The sequence below is a fragment of the Chaetodon auriga genome, chromosome 1 (assembly GCF_051107435.1).
Source record: "Chaetodon auriga isolate fChaAug3 chromosome 1, fChaAug3.hap1, whole genome shotgun sequence".
NCBI lineage: Eukaryota > Metazoa > Chordata > Actinopteri > Chaetodontiformes > Chaetodontidae > Chaetodon > Chaetodon auriga.
In genome coordinates this window covers 10,461,607-10,486,792 of record NC_135074.1, presented here as the reverse complement: position 1 = coordinate 10,486,792, position 25,186 = coordinate 10,461,607, and the positions used below count along the sequence as shown (strand labels likewise).

Sequence of the window (25,186 nt, the reverse complement as noted above, 5' to 3'; positions counted from 1 at the left end):
GAACAAATAAATGGGAAATTAATGTGAGTTAACATGCAGGTAAACAATAATATGGATATCAAGCACAGCACCTGATGAGGATCCAGATTCAAATGATTTTAATAAAAGCGTCTGCACATATGTCAGAGTATGAGGCCTCTATTTTTATTCCCTCTGGCTTATAGAGCTCAGCGCTACAGTCTCAATGTGTACATTGCTAGTTCTGAACATGAGAAATATTGAACCAGTGATAGCTCTGGCCATGTACTCAATACGCCATAAGATTAACGTTGCACTGAAACGACATAAACTGAAAAGATTTTAAGTTATTTTCTTTGCTTTTAGTGACAAATCAATGTGTTTTCTTGTGCCTGGGGTAATTTATTTTACTCCACCACTTTGACACGACTGTCTGTGAGAGTAAACAATTACACCTGGATCAAAGTGCTGGAATAATTATATATCAAGCGCTGGTTAGTGGTGATGTCTCCAGTCTGCTATGAGAGGGGCGGGCTTTGCTACGAGATGCTCTGAAATCTCTCTTTCATCTTTCTCGACTTTCTCCCCCATCTGGGCACTTTTCAACGCACACACAAACACACTCGCTCCTTCCTTACATCTCTCCCTCTGTTGGTATGACACAGGAAAAAGCTGGGCCCTGCAGCCAACCCCGCCGTCCGCACTGAATGCGATTAAGCTGAGCAGTGATTAATCTGGGCTGCCCCATAATTCCTCTTTACCACTTTAATGGATGTTATCTCCCCTCCTCTGAAGGCTTATCTTGCTGATCGAGGCCAAGGATGAGGAGAGGGAGAGGAAGAGGAGGGGGTGGCTATGGGGGGACCAAACCAAATCCAAACAGAGGTAAGTAAATGAATAAGTAAGTAAATAAGTGAGTAAATAAATAAATGCGGGGATTGAGGAAGCTGCTAAGCGGATAAGGCAGATCAGTCTCTGTAAAGTGCTCATTTGTTTTCTAAGAAGACGAGACAAGCCGCCTTCAAAGCCTGCTGATACAGTAAAAACACTGTCAACATCACAATTCACAGACAAACAAAATAAATTATCCAAACCGCTGTCAATAAAATTCCCCGCCCCCTCATTGTAAAGATGAGGTGTACTCCATACTGCAGCTGACAGCCACGGGTACAAAGACAAAAAAAAACGAGGGGGTTTTCGATGAGCTCATTTTCTTTCATAAACGGCGTTGACGTAAAACAATGGCATTGTTTTGTTTGCGGTTTCCACATTGTGACATAAACTCAGTGACAAAGTTCCTCTAATACATAACAAATCCAGTCACCCACGAGCCCGAAACAAGTTTGCTCAGGTCTGAGTCTCGCTGGAATGAAAATGAAACAGCTCTCAACACCTGAGCTTCCAGGACACGCCGCTACATCCTGTTATTGAGAAATAATCACATGCATACATGAGGAATCGCTTTTAATCATTTTAAATGAGAAAGTGCTGCATGAGGAATAAAGAAGAGGAGATGAGCTGGTGTCAGGTTTTGCTTACTGACGTTAAAACACCATGAACTCCGATAATAAAAGCAATTATGATTGGCAAATGCGCGTGCATGTCTCTGTGCACACATGGAAAACTTTTATTCCACTATGTAACATTCAGACTATCACTGAATATTATACCAATACAACACAGAGCAGAGACCAACGGCAGCAGCACTCTGAATCTGTTTCAGAAGAGCCTTTAACAGGAAGTTAAACTTTCCTTGATGGACAGCTGGACACACACACAAGTAAGTGTGTGTGTTGGTGTTTTTGTCCCTCCATGTCTGCGTCCATGTATAGAAATGCGTATGTGAGACGCCGGCTGAGAAGTGACAGGGTTAAATCTGTTCGTAGCTCTTTCTTTCCCCGCTCCGGCTTGCAGCGATGTTGCAGTGAGATTCTGTCATAGACAAACCTCTGTGGGATTCCATTCACTACTAGTGTACATCTTTAGGTACAAAGCTGCGGGCTGCATTGGCTCCAGGTAACATAAACGCTCCCTTCAAGCCACCGCGTATCTGCCCATGAAAATTCTCTAAAGGGGTTTAAGCATTTACGCAGAACACTATCAGGCACTGCCGAAAATTCAGCTTACCCTGTTGAATAGGGACTTCAAAGAGAATTGCAAATACCTTTGCACCGCTACATTTTCTCCCCTCTCTCTCTCGCTCTCTCTGCCTCTTCCTGCTTCTTTTCATTTTATATTTCCAAACACAAGCTGCTGCGTGATGTAAAATGTATTATCAGCCATATATTTCGTCTTTAAATGAATAATAACAATAATCTTTCAGTAATTTCTTTTTTATACCGCTCCGTCTAAATAGGGCAAAGCAAGAAAGCTAATATAGAGGCGCGGGTAAACAAGGCCGTGCAATAATGAACGCGTGGATTAGGCCTCTAGTCTATGTTGTGCGATAAGGAAAAACAGCTGCTACTATCCAGGTAACAGCACGTATTGACTGTCAATGAAGGATAAACTACTGTGCAGCAGCACATTTACTTCTTTCATTCAGAGTGCGGACATGCTGCGCGCGCGCACACACACCCATGAAGACATATGAACAGGAACACATACAAACAAACCAGGCACACACACACGTACAGTATTTACGGGTAAGAACCACAAAGAATAAATGTATAAGCCTATTTGCACAGTATAGAGCTTAAAATGCAAAACAATATGACGCATAAACATAGTGTGATTTAATGTAAGAGATAATAAATGGCTTCATAATGAGCAATATAAATGGTCTTTAAACAGTTTATTGCTTAGTTCACACTTATAATTAATCTGGGTTCCATGTGTGCATATAAAGTGGGTATAAAACTCTGCCCGACTGTGCGAGTAAAACGGCGAGCAAAAGAGAAAAATTACTGCTGGTAAACATCTGCAACATGATTCAGCTGTGGCCTCTAGCTTTTCGAAATATGCTGCCTTTTCCCCTCAGCTGGACCAACACGGCAAGCTCTCCAAATAATACATTACAAAAAATTGCTCCCTGAAATTATTTACGGCGAAACGCACAACAGAAACCATAACATTTATAATGTTTTACAAAGCCATCAAATAAGTGGAGAGGGGATTAATTGCCCCGGCCCGACCTTAAAATAATTATTGTGAGCGGTGCAACTCTAAACTCCAATGAAATTGATACACTTTGATAATTAGATTCTTGGCACTGACCCGCTGAAGTCAATAAAGGTTATTAAGGCCAATTGCTGTCTAAACGCATTACGGGCAGGGTAAACTGTCCGTCGGAGGCCCCTGCTACTCCAGCGCCAATATGATAATCCATTCTCCGTCCTGGGGGTTTCTTCCCTAGCGCCTGTGTCTCCACTCTGCCATACAAAACCAGATTGGATTCGCTTAACCTTTCCAGGACTTTGATCAAATGAGCTCACACAGCAATAACATTTACATTGACCCCCCACCCCTCCTCCCCAACACACAAAACCAGTCTCTCCCTCTCTCTTCTTTTTTTTTTTTAACACGCCCCCCCCACCCCCCGTGTCTGTCTCTACATACTCTACCTACAGTTCACTGCTCCCCACGCCTCCCTCCCCGGCCACTCCTCAGCACCCACCCTCCACATGCCAGGTCAATAACCTAATCAGCTATCGATGGCGACCGGGCCAGGCTGTGTATGATTGCAGTGCGACGCTCCTCAGCAGCCCATATTGTTTCCGAAGACAGTTATTAAAGTGAGGGGACACATGCACAGACGCATGCATGCGGGCAAAAGTCAGCCTCTACTACAAATCATAGGAGGTAAATTTTGTTGCACAATGAGGAAAAAAAGAGAGCGCGTTTGTGTGTGTGTGACCAAACTGTCGGGAAAACAGGGAGTGACAGGCGGGGTGAATGGAGGAGAGGAAGACGTGGCCCCAATACCACTTCCTGTTTTGTACATCTTGAAGTATACAAATGTATTCAACTGAGTGGATCCCATTTATTATGAAAGTAGATTAATTTCCTTGATATGTGTTGAAAAGATTTCCATCTACAAGGCTCGTTCTGCTGTCAAATGAGGGAGAAAGTGTGAGAGGGAGACAGAGATGTGGCGAGATGGCGGGCGCGAGAGAGGGAGAGAACAAGAGAAAGAAAGAACATTGAGAGAGAGAGAGAGAGAGAGAGAGAGAGAGAGAGAGAGAGAGAGAGAGAGACGCGGCGCATTGAAATCTCTTTGCATCCACGGTGGCTTTTGAAGTTGTGAGATGAGCAGCCACAGAAGTCAGGAAAGTGACAAATTAGGGGAAAAGCTGTACTGTGCAAGCAGAGCTGCTAAATCAATTAAAGTCATGCCAAGTGCATACATTAACATCAATGGCGCGCACGCACGCACACACACAGACACACACACACAGACACACACACGCACACACACACACACACACACACACACACACACACACACACACACACACACACACACACACACTCGCACAAACAGCCAGGCGCAGGACAGGAGAAAAAAGGCGAGATGTGCTCGTGGGCTCATCGCTGTCGCTTCTCCCCCACAGTGAAAAGAGGAAAGATAAAAAATACCACACCGGTATTTAAAATATTCTGCATGAAGCCAAGACTCTCTGTCTATTGTCAGTCAGACGGAAGCTATTCATTGCTGCTAGTTTAAGGAAATGTCACTATTGTGTGATGGCCATGATAGCAGAGTCCTGAGGGAACACAAAGCTGCGAGCGAGGCAGGTCTAAATGGACTTTAGCACCCTGGATCACAGGGGAATGTAAAACCTTTAAGTTAATGTCCTTCTTCCACCCTCCAGAAACAACCTTTACCTTACATAAACTAACCCCCCCCCCACATACACACACACACACTTGTACACACACTTTTACTGTACATTCATGTACACGTGCCTCCACAAGCAGCACATCTCTTTGTTTCTATCAAGGAACCACATGAATTCATGAGGTACCAAAAAGAGGCAAGCAAGCAAGTGGACTTGTTTTGTGTCTTTATTTATTTATTTATTTATGTATTTTATCAGAATGTCATTCAAATGGAAGGATGAGCATTTGCATGACAACAGGCTGAGAAGCAGAGAGGGAGCCCCAGGGAGAGACAGTATCCATAAACAGGAGCTCGTCCCCCCACATTGCAATATTCTTCATACGGCCTAACAAACGCATACATAGCCCAGCACATCCCACAACACTGTGTGCTAAATATGACAATAAAGAGAGGAAGGCTGGCTGTTTGTATAGCTATTTTAGCAGGATAAAACAATACGCGGTTTTATTGCTACAGCGCCATGTCTAAAACAACACAGTGTCAATTTATAAACCCTATTTAAAGAGACATATATTTGTTATTTTAAAATACCCATGGCAATATCAAATTTGACAAAAATAATGCTGTATTAAAATACGCTCTGCAGGCATGAACAGAAAAATCTAAATAAATAAAATGGCAAACAGCAGCAGCACACAGTAGGTCACTTGTATTTCACTAAATTACACCACACTGTCAATTGCCAGCTTGAAAATGTAAAATATATGCAATAAAGGAACGTAAGGGGGAAAGCTCATAATTCAAATAACTCAAAGTAATTTCCAGAAATACGTTTTAATCTAACTGCAGAAAAGCCACAGCTATCAAAACCTCCAAAAGGAAAATCTATAAGTCACATCTATGGAGTGCTTTTCATCAGCATATCAGAGGTCGATGCATGTATGTAAATATTGCTTGCGAGAGCAATAATGTTGTCTTTCATCACAATGGAGAGTGATTACATTTATGCATTCGCCAGTGTATTAGTTTTGCAAAGGTTCGGCACGCGTCTGCAGAAGATATACTTTCTTTTGTGTGATCTGACACACATGAAATTTAGTCAAAGAATTTCAACAGTAAAATTAATGTTGAGAGTCATTTGAGACGTACAAAAATAAATAAATATTACATCTAATTTTATTTAAAAAATATATTTTTTTATTTTTAATTTCCTTTATTCATTGATTTAACTTTTGTGGCTAAAAAGTGTCTGACATTTTATTTGCTGAATTGTGTTAAGTCTGGTGCTAAGTTTCTCCTGCATGACATAAATCCACACTTGTGACACACACACACACACACACACACACACACGCACACACACACACACAGTGGATATAGTTTGCTTGCCCATTAGAGAGAGACGGAGACACAGCAGCAGAGAGAGAGAAAGACCTCACATTTCAGCGATGCCCTTTTCTAAATACAGGTCCAAATCACACACTTCATCTGGGCCCGGAGGTGGAGCTCTAGATGAGTTTAGCCCCTGTCTACTAACCCCCCCACACACCCACCCACCCACCCACCCACCCTCTGCCAGGCTGTTCCACTAAGTGAGAGAGAGGGAGGGAGAGAGACTATGAGTGGAGGCAAGCAGCGTCGGCAGCAGCAGTACTGTTCTCCTCCAGCCCCTGTCTTTATCCCCGCCTGAGCATTAGATGTGATTACTGCTCAGCGCTCGACACTGACAGAGACAGAGAGCTCCCAGAGACAGCAGGAGTGGGTGAGAGACATAAAGAGACACAGACAGAGAGAGAGAAAGAGAGAGAGGGAGCAGAGAGGAAAAGAGGAGCACAGCTCTTTCGCTCCCTCCGCTGCTGCTACAGTGATACAAGAGTGCCCCCTGCTGCTTCTGGTATCTGGATGTTAAACACACACGTACATACATGACACACACACACACACACACACACACACACACACACACACAAGTCTTTGAAATCTAGCTATGAGAGAGGGACTGCATAGAACCTGTGGGGAGAGAAAGCGAGACCAACATGTACATGTATCTGTGTGTGTGTTTGTGAGCTGTACATCCACACTGCTGTATATGTGTGTGTGTGTGTGTGTGTGTGTGTGTGTGTGTGTGTGTGCAGCAGACGTGTACAGTACAGAGCTGTGACTAAGGTGACTTAATTATGAGTCTGACATTACTAAGTGCGCTTCCTTTACAGTGGTGTCTAACTAATAGCTGCGTGCCCACGTTCCTCTCTAGTAAAACTTCAGTGAGGCTACGATTAAACACATGACGCATCCTTAATAATGCACCGTGGGGAGAAGTTAGACAATCCATCATGTGATTTTTAACACACCCTCCCCAAGTGAGAAGCATTATTGGACAGCAGATCACTTCAGTAGTTTGTGTAAGAAGCACAAGCAGAGGCATGTGGAGTATTTAGAGAGGTGAAACTCTGACTGCAAATAATAAGAAGCTGCTCATATTTTGGGGAAGTGGTATAAAAATGATTATTAGTATTATTATTGTTACTATAATTATATATTTATTTATAATGCATTATATTTTACCTTCAACATTCTATTAAATACAGGGCCAGTAAATGTGTTTTTCTATATTCTAAGAAACAGCTTTGTGTATCACAAAAAACTGTTTAGATCCATGTTTTTGTCTATTTTCTAAAAAAGGAATGACGTCAACGTAAAGCCTCAGACTGAGGATAGTGTGTCTGCTAACCTGACCTTGTGGGGAAAAAAAATAGTTTCCTGCTAAAGAAACGGCCAACACATTAAAGTAGTGAAGGATTCATGTGAGTGACACTGAGTTCAGCAAAGCACGCAGGCTGAGGAAGCAGACAGACCATGTGACCAGCAGCACGTCTGAGCGGCCTTACCATCGTCTCCATGAGCCTCCAGTCCTTCTCCAGCTGCTCCATCGGCCTGGTCCACCAGCTACAGAATCGGGCGTAGCGCTGGCCCTGAAACCAGTACTGCCGCAGCCACTCGAACTCCACCTGCAGACACACACGCAAACGCGCACACGCGCACGCACGCACGCATGCACGCACATGGGATAAAAAAAAAAATCTAGTTCAAACAGACATTACAGTTTTATATTTTATTCAATAGAGGAAACACCTTTTATATACTTAGAAAATGTACTTTATAATCAAACTATTATCACAATTCTCATTATTATTATAATTACCATTATAACTATATGGTTGTTTTTTATCCTGTAAAAATAGCATCACATTTTAATTTTGGAGTGAGTCAATTTCTTAGAGTACTTGTCAGCTAGTAATTATTTCATTTCTTAATGAAACACTTTTCATTTGCCATCATACATAAATATAGAGGACTGGCCTTTTTCTGTCCAAGTATATTTCTTTTTGTTATCAAAATTGTACATGATTTTAGTCGGAGAGAGAAAATTACATTTTCCCTCGGAAATGTATTCATTGTTTTGAAGTGTTGCACATTTTTATGTCAATTAATTAAACAAGTGCATTAAATCTTGTTTCTTGAGCTCTCTGAAACAATGCAGTCAAGACACCATATTTTAATTACACATATGAAAAAAGAGTGTGCAAACAGTGCAAGTGTTGGTCATCTCTACGAGCGCAGTCACACCCTTAACAAACACAGACAGCAAGACAAACAGACACGCAGTACATCCACACACATACATGCATATGCCCATGCACACACACCTTCAGCACACCTGAAAACTCCGCCCTCTTCCTCCTCTCCTCATTCTCCTCCCTCCTTCCCCATCTCTCCCACTCCCTCGCTCCGTCTGGAGATGACAGTCTCGGCTGCTGAGCCGCTCCCCTCTCCTCCGCTGGGAGTGTTTTTGTTTCCTGCTCTTTTGAAGTGCTGATTTAATCCTCGCAAGGATGCTTCATGTAGCCAGGTGTAGCCTATCTATTTCTAAGTGTGTCTTTCCATGTGTATGTTTGTGTGTTTGTACCTGTATGTGGAGCAGTGTGTGAGTGGCTTTGTCTGTGCATACAATTGCCAGTGTGAGTGTGTATGTCAAAGATTGCCCCAAATGCTGCCAACGTAAATGCGAGATGCTGCCGGTTGCCCTCCCCCAAATCGTCCTACAAAGCATCATCCACCCAAAACAATGCACGCTCCATTTCATTTTGACGCAGACAACTGTACAACACAAAAAGCGCTCGCATGCAAAGGAGTCGCATATCAAATGGGACTGAGAGAGCTATTGTTCCGTTTCTGAAAACTATTTTGTTTATTGTTCTTCTAACAGAGCATTAGCCCATGTACCGTATACAACAGACCTTTTGTCGAGCTGCGAACTCAACATTCGAGGTTTAAGCGGGTGAGTTCTACCCAAAGAGTCTCATGAAAAGAAAACGCCATGTGCTTTTTAGGAAAAATACTATTAGTATTTTTTGTTTCACTTGATTTTGTACATATTATCCGATTCAAATAGGTTTTTGGTTAAACTGTTCATCCACTCATCCAACCTATTCTAACATCCATCACTGGTTGATATATTTTGAAGGACCGTGACACAAATCACCTCTTGGTTTTGAGGTCTTGGTTAAGCACTGAAGAGTCAATGCTGTCAATAACTTGAAACATGAGATGGGACATGAACGCCGGTCTCTGGGGTTGACGTTAAGTGCTGACGTATTCTGCACTGGGACAAAAGATAAGCAGCGAACACAGTCCGGGTGACATGAAGTTTCATCCCAAAATAAAAAAGTGTTCTTCATTATAAAACCTTCAAGTCTACCTTCAACTTAAAGGGGTCAGTATAGTCGGTGAGAATTGCTTGTGGGATGCTTGAGTAGCTTTAGACAACCCCTACCCCTCCGACACTGGACTGGGGGCTAAAACGTACTGCAGTTCTGAACTCAAATCAGGTCCCCAACTTCCTAAACTTGCAAATAAAAGTGCTGTGGAAAAAGTACGAGCGCTGAGCTGAAAATACTGTGCTGTGATTGTTGAAATCTTCAAGTGGTCATCGCTCCGTATGAAACAAGTTACCTACCGTCCAGCATCCCAAGCAAGTTAAAACAAAGGGCAAGAAATATTTGCACCATCAACTTGAGTGAGGTCTGCCTTGGGTAGAAGCTGTGCACAGAATCATCCTGCCATTTGCTTCCAAAAGGCTCTGATCACAGCGGGGATGACATGCAAGGACTGGGGCATGTCAGGGAGAATACACAGCCAGTGGCACTGCTCAGCAGCCTCTCAGTCACTCCATACAACCCACCCTTCAAAGAAATGTCATCCTTTATGGTCCCTTCAACACTCTCCAAATCCACTCCCCTTCGATCACTACAGCTCAAACACACAACAAAGCCGCAGAGCGCCGATATCGGACGTCCTTTTCTCTCTGTCAGTCCCTCCTTCCATCTCTCTGATTGTCTGCCTGTCCTTTAGTGAGAAGAAACCAACCTGTGTCTCCACTTTGAGCTGACATGGCTGCCTGTCCCCCACTGCGCAGGCCAGTGGCAGCCACAAAGCAGGCCATCTAAAGCTACTGAGGAGTGCTGGCTATGTGGCATTTGGAGTCTGGCCACCCAGCTGAGAGTTACCAAGAGGGGAACTCTGACTAAATGCCACCTATCCAGGCAGACAGATCGAAAGTGTGTGTGAAAGAGAGAGTGGTTGTTAGGGCTAGTTTTTCTCTGAGACGGCATGGGGGAGCGAGAGGGGAGCTAGTGGCTCCCCTGCGGCAGTCGCTGTCATCTCTCCAGGTGATGGACACACTAACTAAACATTAGCCCCACATTAGTCGACCGGCCGCCCACCATCGCAACTCTGGAGCTAAAGCCAAGTAGCCCCCTTTTTTCCCATTTAACGAGGCCCGTTTTTTCCACACCTTCACGGTATTCCCTGAGCGGGCTCAATCAATTTCCGGGCTGGGGCCCTGAGGTGGGAGCTGATGAGAGTGGGATCGATCCCGCTCTGCCGTCCTCTGTTTACCTTTCCCGGTCTCTCCACACATCAGCCAGGAGGACTTGTCCCCCCAGCTCTCTGTGAGCAACCGGGCACGCAATTTACACTCATCACACACTTGCCAGAGTGGTCACACACAAGATAGCTTATACTGTACATGCACAGACGGCTGTGTAAATTTTAAATTCTATTTATATCCATAAAGCAGTAATTTTCAATTCTTTTCCTCCCCTCACAGGCCACAAAAAAGTGCTAAAAGAAGCCTTCCTGTCTGAATACCCATGGAGAAGCGCTCCCTCACATCGTTGTGACTAATGTCATTAAATTACAGTTGAATCAATCAATTAAATCTTCAAAAAATAACAACAAGTGAAACACCTTCATTTTTAGAACATTTTACTTTTAGCATTTTCCAAACAAACTCACAAATTATTTTACGGCCCTTAAAAAAAGCTACATAAATAAATCCTTAAAATGAACAATAGAAAAGTCTCACATGAATTAAAAACAGTGTCAACAGGTAAAAACGGGACTAAGAAGTAAAGCTGCACACTGCGAAGGTCTGCTGGCAAAACCATGCTTTGAGAAGTGATTTATAAGATTATAGTGATATTGCCACCACAAGGCCCGCAGGAAAGGTGTTTCAAAGCCAAGCAAAGACCTGAGAGCCTGGGGAGAGATTGTGGCCTGAAAACAGGACACTGCAAGGTCACACACACCTGCTTGCACACATTTTATTTTCTGCCAGAACATGTGGGAAAACCTTGTCCCTCCCTTCAATATTTACTGTGGGGGGACTAGCATCATTAGAGGGGGTCCCTCAGGGCACTCTGTCACACACCCACCTGGGAAGTGGCACAGTGGCTTTAAATGAGACAAGACGTTTGCATCTGGGATTAGCATTTCAAAGCCAAACATGCGCACGGGGGCCGTGTGGCGATGCTATGTTCGACTACACCCCCTGCGCCACCTAAGACAGGAGGTAAGATTAAAAAGAGACAGTGAGAGGGACCCCGCTTAACAAACAGGTGGGAACTTCAGTTTTCTTCATTTCTGTCTCTGTCTCCCATCAACCCCGACTTCAACTCCACATCCCGCCCCATCCCCAAACACTCATACTCAGATGGCAGACGTTCTGCTTCATCATTGTCAGACCCGCCCACCTCTTCTGACAAGTGTCAACCTGCACTCCCCCCCACCCCCACCCCTTTGCACCACATTGCACAATATCTGTGGCACCTCAGCCAGTGCTAGCATGCTGTTTAGCACTTTTAAAGGAAAGGCCCACAAGGCACTGCTCAGGTCAGGCTGCCCGCGCGTCTCAGGCTTGTTCGCTCCTCGGTCGCCCATGTCAAACACGACCTGCGCAATATGCACCCACCAAGCGCCAAAGTGGGCCGCCATCATAAATAACTCCGCCAACAATACATCATTTAAGTGGGTGTTCTGCTCTCGTGGGCAACTCCAAACAAATGGCCACATCGATCATTGTGAGTGCCAGGTAGGGTAGGGTTGAGTCTCTGCGAGCCCCCCCCCCCCTTACTTAAACATTCACACATACAAACACACACACCTGCTCTTTTATAAATAGCACCAAGGTTTCCTAAATAAACCTGCCTTGTCGTTGTGATGGGGGCCTATGCTTGGTAATCCTGTGGCGCTATGCGGCAAACTAGCAGGTGTTGCAAGCTCAACTAGCGGCGCACTCCTCCTGACAAAGACAGCCCCATTGTTTGGCAGTGCTGAATAATTAATATTGTCTACAACCTTTAAACAACCTTACGTCAGACTCATCTGTCATGGCGTCCTGCTGAGGGGCTTGGGTGCTTGCGTCAGCTAGGATGTGCGCTTTGAGCCCAGGGGTGTAAAGGGGTAGAGGTGAAGTGCTATATTAACTGTTGGCCTGCGGCAAGCGAGCACAGGGGGCCGGTGGCTGTGCAGACGGGCCCCTCACGTCCCTCTTTTTTGACCTCACTCTATCCCTCAATACCCCGAGCCAGCATCACTCGTGGTTGTGTGTGGAAAAGGGGTTAGGGAGGGGAGCGGGGCATGACTCCATCTTCAGATAACATATGGAGAGGCTATTGCCTTACGATCCATCACAGGCCGGGACAAATGAGAACAACCTGGATTTCATATTGGAAGCATTAAACAAGCAGGTAAGTAGATGGTAGGAAGCTGGCAAGCTCCCATTCTGCTGTTTACAGAGCTTTAACCTGCTATCAGCGATGGGGATAAATTGTTTTGCCGTACTGCATAACACAGTTTCAATTGCCTAAATTTTGTTAGTGTATTTGTTGAACTGCTGCATTGTTTGACAAGTAGATTTTTCTCCAAGTCCTTGATGATGTTTGTCTGGGTAACCCAGCACCCGACACTGGATGGTGTTGACATGATATCAGAAGTGTTGAGAGTTTAATATCTGCAGTGTACTGTCAGCATATACATGTAGATTCTTACACATGTACAAAGGCACAAATCCATAGGTTTGTTCAAACAAAATCTAATTCCTTAATTAGATATTTATCCACATAATTCATATGCCTGAATTCACTATAGGTCATGACAGTTTTCTAATATCTTCTGTGATCCTGTCCTGACGACATCCTGTCATAGTTGCACATTCTTGGCCATTTTTAATGGCCTTGGAGTACCAGATGTGAGAGGACTACAGCAACAGAACAAATCAGATAATGTCAGGCAAGTTCATGATCACAGAAACACACTATACATAAATAAAGACTGGCATGCTATTGTCTAAACTTTATTGGAACAACATTTTTTGTTACCCATGACTTCATAGCACCAATACAAACACATACACACACATACACACACACACACACACACACACACAAAATAATATGAAAACCAAAAACAAATGTGTGTGCACTCAGACACAGCACACAAATATTCAAACACACTAGTACACACAAATGTGCATGCACATGCATGTGAAGACACACCACCATGCGCCCACCTCATTGTGAATCTCCTCACAGTGTCGCAGCGTTGACGGCAGCAGGGCCAGCAGGCTGTGGGAGCCGGTCTCTGGGTCAGTGTGCAGGTTGGACAGGGCTTCTTGGCACTGTGACTGGATGTAGGTCAGGGTCCCACTAGAACACTGGTAGGAAAGGTACAGAGTCGGTGTTATACAAATAACTGCCACGCAGGGTTGAGCTAACCCCTGTGAATCAAAAGACAATGGACAGCTTCCGTTTTAGGTTTTAACATAAAGCTTCTTCAATGTTCAAATTGCAACCATTCTGCAGAGGTCCTCAGTGGCTCCCCAAGAACTTTTTCGCAGGGGTGACACACGCGGAGGGGGTGCTTCTTTTTGGCGAGGCGTCAGATTTCAGATGGAAGTGATGATGATGCTACTCACAGCTGGTTTGCTTGTGAGCGACTGAGCCTTTCCAGGATGCCCCTTTCATATCCAGTCATGATACTATCACCTGTTACCAATGAACCTGTTTACCTGTGGAATGTTCCAAACAGGTGTTTTTGGAGCGTTCCACTACTTTCCCAGTCTTTAGTTGCTCCTGACCCAACGTGTTTGAAACGTGTTGCTGCATCAATTCAGAATAAGCAGATTTATATCAATCAAGCTGATGAGGTCTAACAGTAAATGTCTCATCTTTGTGTGGTTTTTAATTGAGTATGTGTCACATTCTGTTTAATTCATGTTGTTGAACATTTGCATGTCTCTTTTCACTCACCAGAAATCACAGAATCTTTCCATTTGACTGAAAATATGACTTTTAAAATTTTGTGATTGTTTATTAGACAAAATGTTGAAGTTTTTCATTTTACGACGTCTTCCCCTTCAATAGCGTGTAAGTAACAGCAGCAGTCCAAAAGGACCAGACCAGCGGGGACTGTCAGCATGCAATAAAGCAAATTTTGACAAATTCAAAACAGTGTTTTTCTCTTTTAGGACTGCTGGCTTCTCACCTCAGCCACTCTGTGTGTGGAGCTGAAGCGTGCGGTGTCTCCAGCTAGGACACAGTGCTGGTGGGTGCTGTTCAGGTCATCTGGTAAATACAGGGAAGAGAAAACAATCAGAGCATGATACCAATAATAACAGCAATCATCAACAGAGCAGCAGAGAAGAGTAAACAAGGGAACAGACCGGAAAGGAAAAGAATAATCATCCATCAGGAAAAGATGCTTTATAAAACATTGTAGAGCACAGAAACACAACAGAAGAGATAATAAGATTAAAGATTTCATTATTTTGATTTATTTTGATTTTGTGCTTTTAATTAATTGTAATAACAAATAAAACAGCCCATGAAAAGAAAAGAGCTGACAATAGAAAAAACAGATGAAAAGCAGGACGCGAAGGAACATGACAACTAAATCATCGTGTACGCTCAGACAGATTGCGCCTGGTCCAGCATCGAATCAGATAGAGTGAGCAGCATTGTACTATAATTTTAATTACCAAACAAAACCAGATCGCGCTCAATCTGTCAAGATGGAAGAGCCATACCAACAAACATTTGTCCAATACCACAGAAGCTTTACGAAGAAGCCTTACTGCTGTTTCCTGTGTATCCCTCCATGTGTTTCTTTGTGTGTATAGATGTTTCTCAGCTCTGCCATTATTTGCCTCATACCAATAATTAATTTAGCCATGACAGAGCTGTCATTCACAGCACATGTGCATATTTACACCCGCCTTGAGCAAGAGTACACTGGCTAATGCCTGTGATTTGAAAGTCAAACAGCCAAATGCTTTGGGAGCAAGATATTATTGTTTGGTAGGAGGAAAAAAAAGATGGTGACAAACAAAACAACTTGCCGGTGTTTTCTTCACCCTGATGAGATTGTGAAGGATTAGGTCTCTGGGCAGAATTACTCTGCGTCTTTAAAACTGTTTATATCCAATAACAAATTATCTCCATCAATCTGCTCTTTTCTTGGCGCGTCTGATGCGTCAGTGGGATCAGGAGGGAGTAGAGGCAAACTCGATAACTGTAATAAATATTTATCTTTCTTTCAACCCCTGCGCCTGCTGCCACTTGTCCTCCTTTTCCAGGAAGCAGGCTTTTAAATATATTGGGTCAACTCTTTTCTCCAGTCCCCCTGTGCATTGGGAGCTGGAAATCTGATTATTGAACAGGCCCGGTGTCAAGACTTGCATTGTTCTTTTTTAACCACTGAAATTCCATTTGGGTGGAAATGATGGTGATTCAATTTGCCTGCAGCAGCTCAGACATTAGCAGTTCAAAAGGGCCAGCCGGCGACAAATGGTGCTGAAAAGACATTACGGCTTTTGTGGTTATACACCACTGTAGCTTTCTTTTAATACCGCAAAACTATCTATCATACGGTGTGCGTCACTAAAACACTGGTACAATATATCTGAACACATAGTTTAGTGGTGACTGCTCTGTCTGTGTGTTTGACAAAAACAGGGGGGAGGGCATGTCGTTCCTCCAGTAAGCAGAGCACTGCGTTCTTTGCATGTGCGTGCGTGCGTTTTTCGTGCATGCGGGTCGTGCAAATTTATAGGTGTGTGCATATGTTGGTGCACCGTGCCAAGTATTTAATTCAGGTAGACCGACAAAGCGACAGACAGCCAAGGACTGTGTGAGCTGCTATCATTGTGCAGCAGTTGGCCTCTCAAGGGCGTACTCACCAAGTGGAGCATAAATCCCCACTGATCCGCGACAGTCAAGTCCCATTAGAATGGTCTGCACAACAGCCCATCACTCTATTATCATGGCTGGCCTGAAACTGACTGTTCTATTGTAAATCTTATCCAGCAAAAGGAGGTCGGCTTCAAGCCCTGTCAAGCTGAATATTAGGTACAGACGTCGACAGATGAAAACACAGCAGCTTCAAAGAGTCAACTTCAGGAATTCATTAAAACCTTCCTATTTCTTGAAAAAAAAAAAAAAAAAAAATGAATCAGATTGACAAACGCTTATTAGTGGCCGATCTGAAAACTACTACAGCCTTCAGTTTTGAAGGAAACTTACGCTTCCAGACGCACAGTTAAAACTAGACTGTGCAAGTAAAGCAGCTTCCTGTGTAACATTTTCCCAATGCTACCAAAACAACAATCTCCCACCTGCTGTAATCAAGCGGATTAGCCCACAATGCAGCCACTTACTGTATAATACAGCATTTGTATGCAGCATTTGATGTTGTGCACCTTGGCAGGCACCAGGTACTAGCTGTACATCATCTGGACAATGCGAGTGATATGTCCAAGCTAAAAAAAAAACAGCAGAGTGAACCAGTTCTTTTCTTGTCTTGGTTGAGATTCTGCCTTTTTACCATGAATCAGCTGCACAGTTTCACATATCTTGTCATACAAGAGGAGATGCTGCACTCACTCATACAGAGAAAAAAGAAACATTAGCAGTACTATGTACAAATTTCTTGTCGCTAACCCAAACCCCTTCTTGAGAAAATGTACGTCTTACACTTTGGTTGTATGTTTTCCAGCAGCAGAACGGGCCTTGTGGGCTCTTGGGCTAAAAAACACAAAACGAAACTCAACAAAGTCGCCTGAAAAAAGACACAAAAACACTTACAATACTGCGTATCTCCTCCAAATGTGCATCTGATATATGTCTGTAAATCATGTCAGTTACATCCCCCTGACTCCAACCTGCTCTCTGAAAGCTGCTGCAAGTCTGAGCAGCGTATTTATGATTTTGACATTTAGTGCACAGGTAGGGGTCCAGTGTTTTCATGAAAAACACAGACAGCACGATCGTACATGGATGGATATATACTGTATACTATACTATGCTGTTGGGATCAACAGAGTGATCTTTTAATCACGAGGGTCAAAATCTCACTAAATATCATGGATGGATATTGTGTTCAGCCTCTATTATCGATCTATATCAGTTAACATATTTATTTTGTTTATCTTCAGCTTACAAATCACAATTGCAATCAATCACTGATTGAAAAAAACAGTCACGGAGCAGATGAAGGCAGCTCTGACTCAGGATTGTACTGTGTGTCTATCCTTATATACTTATGAAAGCAGAGTGCCCTTTAAAAATGATAAATCTCCCATTCACTCTACCAGGGGCCCTAACTTCTTGTACATCTGAACACAAGCTTCTGCTGTGATGTGGATAAATGTCCTCACACTCAGAAAATATGAGAAAGCTTGGAAGGGCCCACAGGGCTGAAAAGAGGAGGGTGGAGGTGTCCGCTGCAGCCAAAAGCATTAAGCTATGATTTACACCCCTGTGGCTCGCTGTCTGTCCTCTCCATAGAGACGTAGTCAGCACCGGGTCACAGGACTTCAAAAAATAACATTTGGTTTTCCTAACCTCTCTAATGCACACAATTTCATGGAACCTTAAAGCTCTGTGTTCAGGCCAAGTGACTCCACACACACACACACACACACACGCACACACACCTCAGCTCCATTTCTCGTGATGTAAGAAGAGAAAAGAGCACGAGAGTGCGAGTGAAGTGAATCCTGCTGGTACTGAATGAGTCATTTGGGACAAAGTACAAGAAGCACTAAAACACAGGGTAATAAAAGGGCCCCTTCCTCCAAAGTCAGACATGGTGGCGAATGCGGCTGAGCTGTGTGACCTACGTGTTTACACGCACGTGTGTACGTCTGTATGCGTGTGTGTTTATAGAGAAGATTTAGTACCTCGCATGTAATAGCAGTCTCCAGACTCCAGTGGCAGCATCAGGCCAGGTGTGTGGATGTCCCAGGCTACCTTGAGCCCAATCCTCCAGTACGCCTTCTCACCGCTGCCTCCCTCACTGCTCTCACCTGTCAGTCACACACAGCCCAACTCACTGTAACATTTGCATCTTATATTTAAATTCACATTTCAGGCTTTTGGTGCGACAGTTTCACCCAGCGTGACTTTAACTGAGTGTAAAAAGTGCAAAGTGCTAGAACTTATATTTTTATGGAAAAACGTGTTTCATCACTTTAAATACTAATTAAGGCCATTTAGCACAATATTCATTTAAAGTACTTTTTTACAATACAAGTGATATCTAATGCAGTACTACAACACTAGAACAAAGTCTATTTATCAGCAGCTCCAAAAAAAAAAAGTCATATAAAGGGTTACCACTTTAAATAGTGAGGAGTGCAGTGATTAAATCCATACCGTCCAAACAATGGATCGAAGATGTAAGCCTTTGTCTCCAGAAAGCGAGAATCACTTAACGGCAGAGTAAAGATGATATGTGTTGCTGTGATCATATCGGCTGTTAGCACGGGTTCTTTATGCTATCATTATGCTGTGCAAGAGGAAATAGTTGGATAAAAGCCCTTGATGTTGTTTAGTGAGTATGTGAGAGTGTGTTATTGGACAGTAGGTATCCTATGATATTCCTGTTTCTGAACCCGTACACTATAACCGCCTCCCCTGCTCCTCTCTCTCCTTCCATTCTTACACGGGATACTAAGAAAACAAGATTTGGCTTGGCTGGCCAACACCCTTCAGCAAAATCAATACTAAAGTCTTTCTGGGCCTCTCTGCCCCACAGCTGCCTTTTCCTTTGCTCAGCACGGATAAATAGTAACTTAATTTCCAGCCATTGTGCTCTTAGAGCCAGCTAATGACAGCACTCCCAGAGGCCTCAGGAATGGTGGAAGATCATCCTCCGTGCCGGAAAACGCTCAGTCGTGGCAGATTCCTTTGGATCAGCGCAGCTGGGAAAAACACTCAAACACTTCTGGTGAGGCTGCTCAAAGAGGAAAAAAAAAAAGCCTCTCAAAGGAAGCAGGTGTCATGCAAAACATCTCGTCTCTCTACATCTGAGATATCTAATGTGCTGTGTTTCTTTCTTCTCAGGGACAATGTAAGAGACGCGTATTGTAAAAGTGAAACATTCCTCAAAGTAACAATTTCATTAGCCCGGTTCTGGGAGGCCTCAGAGCCAGCCACTGGGATACAGCTCCACGGCGCTCCGGTCAGACTTTCCTCTCTACGGTCTGGAGCTGTTGGGTCATTTAGGACTAGAAAAGACACAGCTGCTACGCAGGGCAAGGTGTTATGCCACATAACGTTTGAAGCCTGTGTTCACAGGGTCAAAGTTGAAATGGCCTGGAACAAATCACCGACGCAGTCCTCTGGAGCAGGTGTTTCTGGTTAGGGAACCCAAATGAAGAAAGCCCAGCTATAAAACGTGTTGGGATGTCAGAGCAGTTGGCAGTGCACTTGTGTGATACTGTAAAATTACACTCTCAGGACACAGATGCAGACACAACAGGAAACCATGTTTTGCTCTCCTTCGAGCTTTTGGAAGATGCAAGGAACGATCTGGTGAGTGGTGCCGCTCGAGAGACATTTGACTTTCATTTTAACATTCACCGATTTGGCTTGTGTTCTATTGTTTTTACGATAAAAAAACAAGAACACATACGAATTACAGGGAGCCTTTTTCAAATGAAACATCTTTGATACGGCAGCACTGTCCTCTGTAGTTGTTTTGTGTTTGCTCTAAGAGGCAAAGTTCCTCTCTTACCGAGATTCTCTATCAACCCCATCAGGAAATGCTATCAGCTCTTGATAGAGTGCACATTCTGTAATTAGGAGACATCGTATGATCCATACAGTACAGTCTAGGAACACTTATCAAAGCAGGGCTCATTATTCCATATCAGATAATTGCACATCGATCATTTCTTGGGGAAATGATTTAGATGAGATGCAGGGTGTGTGATAAGGCCTGTTTGTTAGACGGCGCCATTGAGCACATGTTAAGAGCTCAGATCCAAATGTCTGTGATCTCCCAACGCACGTCGGCGATAAGGCTGTCAGCAGGCAGCCGGTGATGACATTTGATAATGCCCCGACACTATCGCATAGATGGATCTGATGGTTGCCTCACCAGAGGCCATGTCGACAGATGCTACAGCACTGCTGTAGGGCCAGAATACACAAGGTTAGCTGCATCTGATCCACCATAAAGCCGCGGAGATAAGTTGATGGGATATTGCGGTGAAAGACAAAAAGGAATCTTAATTTCAGAAACAACACGCTTAAGACAACCATTAAATATTGTGCATTTAAGCGTAGAAGTGTGAAATAAAGGATTCTAAAGTGTAACCAATTAGCACAGTTATGACAAGTAAGATATTTTAGCTTTGACCTTACCTTTGTCATCATGACAGCTGTAGCTGTACACAGCCACTGGCGAATGAGTGATGAGGTTCTCATCATGGTGCCACCCTACCGCCATTTTCCCCATGCCATAATAAGGCTCCTCTTTGAGCTGGCTCATAGCTGCCGGGTCCATGTAGTTGAGTAAGGTGACATTGAACTTGACTGGACCGGTGCATACCTGCAGAGGACTCGGCTGGGAACAGCTCTGTCCGCTTGCCGGTTCTTCCTTGTCCTCAATGTGATAATCTGACAAGCTGTGCTTCAGCTGGGCCACAGGTTTCTCTTGGGTCCGTAGCGCCGCCGGTTCAGTCTCTGTGCCGCTGATAGTTTTGGGCCCCCAGTCGGGGTATTTTCCTTCGCTGAGTTCCGACCCTGTTGCGACACCTGTTTCACCTGGTTTGACCTTGGAGGACTCTCCCTCCTCACTGCTGTGTCTGGACCCAGTCTCCCATTCTACTTCTTGTTTTGACCCAGAGCAGCCTTCATCACTGTGTTTCGACTCAATGTCCCACTCCTCACTGTGCTTGGACTCCGTGTCCCCCTCCTCACTCTGTCGGGACTCTGAGTCCCCTCCTTCGCTATTCTTGGAGTCCTCACTGTGTTTAGACTCCGTGTCCCCCTCTTCGCCCTGTTTGGCCTCTGCCTCCACCTTCACACACTGCGTTAGCCTGTCTCCTTCCTTCAGCTGAGACACGTCAGAGCAAAGGAAGGTGTTAAGCTCCCACAATGCCTTGCAGGCCGCCCTCAAGTCAGGGTCGCAACAGTTTTGTCCTTTGACCTCCGTGTCTTCACTGTGCCAGGGGATGGCAAAGAGCCGTGTGTCCAGATAGCGATAAGTGTGACCGGGCTCACCCAGCAGAGCCCGTGACACGGCGGTGAATACATCTCGGTCACGGACGCGAACCAAATCCCTCAGCAGGCAGCCCTTCCTTCTCAGGGTGAGCAGAGCAGCCTGCACCCGGCCATGGAGCTCAGCAGGCAGCGAGCAGGATCTCCTCAGAACCAGGCCAGAGTAACTGGAGTCCCACTTGAAGACACAAGACATTCTTATCATTACAGGATGATCATGGCACACAAAACCAGAACAAATCTGACTAAAACTGAATTACAATCTTCCTCAGATTTGAACTATCTGGCTAAAAGGCTGCTGTAGGCCCGTTAAAGTACAGGTCTAGGCATCCTTAGCATTATCAGGAAGGGTGGCTGGCTCACCAGTTGCTGAAATCCCCGATCTGAAGGTCCCAGAAAGGGGATCTTCTGGTCTCCCAACTCCTGCAGTAGCCTTCGCCTCTGTGGAACACAACACAGCATAATAGGGTGATAAGTAGCAGAAGGGACCGTGTTGTGAATATTTTTATCTGCTCACTTTGGCGTCTAAACGATCAATTATCTATGCCTTTATTTTGTTCTATTTAAATATATTCAGTGACTAACTTTTGGGGACTTTGGTGAGAGGACGATGTGACGGTGTTGGAAGCAAAATGCACATGACTGACGTGATGGACTTAGATTGACCTTCAACGTCCACCTTCTAACACCAACGTGATGTGACTGGGCAAACAATTACAAAATGATTATAACTTCCTGGGATAAGAATCAAAAACATAGAGCTTGTGTGACAAAAATCTCTTATGGTCCGGTACGGCCTTCATAAGTCAGTTCTTCACAAACACAGCAATCAATCTGTTAAACAGAAAATCGAATCATGTAAACTGAATCGCCAGGTATTTGGGGATCAAATTAATAAATCAATTTTAACAAGTGATGTCACAGGGACCTGGTAACCCTTTTCATTGACGTCTCACATTTTTATGATTTGGTGAAGGCTGCCGTGGGGTTCCTCGCAACCTTATAAAAGATGCCCTGCGCCATACAGAGCTCCTCCAATAAAAACGTAAACCTGGTGGAGGGATCAAAGCACTTTTCATTGGGACGCATTCCATTCTGACCTATAAATCCAATGGCAACTGGCATAAAAACTATATGCCCAAATAAATTTCACAACTATTTCCCCACCCTGCCTCTTTTTGCCCTCCTGTATGTGCTTGTGCGTAGGTGTGTGTACATGGAGGTGTTGTATCTGTGCGCATTCAGAACCTCATATTCATTCCCACCAGGTGTGCGCACACACACACACACACACACACACACACACACACACACACACACACACACACACACACACACACACACACACAGCCTCGGCATGGTGTCTCAAGAGCAAGGGAAGGAGAAATGTCACCAGCATGCCACTGTCTTTTTAAATCTTTAAAAGTTTTGCATGAATGGTCTGTTGCGATAGTTTGATAGCAGCAGCAGTGATAGCAGTTGCGATAGTTTAAGGCGACCCGGCCTTGCGTATATTTCCGAGACATTTACAACAAGCGTCTCACATTTCTCCTGCCCCAATAATGCCGAGGACCTCATGTGGAATATGGGAACCGGCTGCCAAAACACATCCTGACTTTCTGAGTGAAATAAAATGTCCAGTTAATAACATTAAAGTGCATGTGTGTCCTGGCGCGAAAGGGGGTTGGATCAAAACGAGGGAAAGCGGTGAAAGTATGTGCATTAAAGACAGCAGGGAGGAAAAGAGATCCCAATAACGGAGGCAGAAGAAATGAGAGGGCATCAGATCTGAAGCAGTTTGGTGAATTTACCTTCAGGGCTGAATCTTTACCTTAGGCTAAACAACACAACACCTGCTGAAAGTTTTCTTAAAGGATGCGCATGAGTGTACAGGCCTTCCAAGTTATTCTGGAACAAACAAAAACAGACTTGCAGACAGTTGGAATCGAAAAAACAAAACAACATGCACTATTCATGGCCAGACTGCATTCAAAAGCTGTTGGAAGAAATTGACAACCTGACACACATTCATTGGTGTCAAATTCCAACTCATGACAGAAGCTCAAGATATCAAGGTGAGGCTCTGGGCTAGTGTTGTATGTGTATGTGTCTGTGTGTATCTGTGTGTGTTTTTATCTGTGTGCTGCTGTGCGTCTGTACGGATCCATATCCTGCCATCCATCCACTGTAGATGTGTGCATGTGTGCACATAAGTAAGATCATTACAGTCCGCTTTAGTCACAGCGCGCAAACCACTGCTGTGTAAACAAGCACAAAAGTGTGTTTTCGCACTGTATGTGTGGGTGCGTGTGTGTAAGGCTCCAACAGATACACACACATACATGCCCATCCTGAAAAAAAAAAAAAAAAAAACGCACAGCCGGGGTAGCGAGCATGATGCCTCAACCCCAATCGCACACAACCAGCGCTGTCACACACATGTCAAATACATCAGGCTACTCAGAAATTCCACAGAAAAAAAGAAAGACAAGAAGTTACCGGAGCCCTCTGAAGCAGATGGAGTCTCACAGTATCAGAGGGCTGCTGTGTCTGTCTTCCTGTCTCTGTGTCTGCACCTGATTCTGGAAGGAAAACCACGAGGTGCAAGAAAAAAAAAAAAAAAAAAAGGTCTGCGTTTCCACTCAGACCCAAGAAACGAGATTACCAATCCCATAATAACACGCATGCTTCACGGTAGCCGTGCCAACCGTCTGCACTGAGTGATATATCTGATGCTTTTTTCGTTTTTTTTTTTCTTCTTTTTTAATCTCTCTCTTCCTTGATGGGATTATTCCCTCAGCCAGACTGTTTATCACAGAAAAACATATTAGGTAGAATAGAACTCAATTGGTTTGCTTTGATCTTGGCCTATAAGAGATATCAAACTGTGTGTACCATATATTTATTAATTTCATTTATTCCCCATCTGTGACACTTCAGCGGACACTTTCTTCAAAGCGTTCTTCGCAGAGTAGATTAATGTCCGGCGCTTAGCATCAATAGCTCAAAATAGCCAGATAACTCTGCTGCTGCGGGGATAAAAACACTTCCAGTCTCACTTGTGTCTGCCCCTGAAGGAGGCTGAAGGAGGACACAAGTCCCACTGGTCTTGTGTAGATTTGGCTGATGCATCATAGACTGCACGTAAAAGCTTCAATGCAGAGTTAGCCCTGAACATGGCTTGATAAGTACAAGTGTCCCATCCCATGTGGTGGCGCTTGTGCTTTCCAGTGTATTTTTATGATAGGCCATGTCAAATAAATTCTTAGGAAAACATTCTTTCCATCTTGGCTGATATCTATATTTTCTTCTTATTCTTCGGCCAACATGTTCTCTCTCCCAACTTGTCAAAAACAGCAGTTTGGTCAGCGGCCCGACGCTTCAAGCTAGGATGCTCTACATACCGCTCTAGCGTCACTTTTGCATGTGCAGGGCTACGCAGTCAAGTTAAGCGACAATAAATATGCAACATCTGGTTAGACTTTCAAGATAAAGCTTGCTGAGAACAATAATACACACATGGATAACGTTGTGAGGT

General features: G+C 44.1%; 1 protein-coding gene across 1 annotated transcript in view; it reads right to left on the bottom strand.

Annotated features, from left to right (window-relative positions):
• The window catches only part of fto (FTO alpha-ketoglutarate dependent dioxygenase), a 116,996-nt gene that overhangs the window by 73,993 nt on the left and 17,817 nt on the right, over positions 1-25,186 (bottom strand). The window contains exons 2-7 of the mRNA XM_076749302.1: positions 22,012-22,089; positions 20,791-21,826; positions 18,321-18,446; positions 14,627-14,706; positions 13,653-13,796; positions 7,630-7,749 (exon numbers count right to left, since the gene is read on the bottom strand). Coding sequence (XP_076605417.1) covers positions 7,630-7,749; positions 13,653-13,796; positions 14,627-14,706; positions 18,321-18,446; positions 20,791-21,826; positions 22,012-22,089 — 1,584 coding nt within the window. The remainder of the gene's footprint in view (positions 1-7,629; positions 7,750-13,652; positions 13,797-14,626; positions 14,707-18,320; positions 18,447-20,790; positions 21,827-22,011; positions 22,090-25,186) is intronic.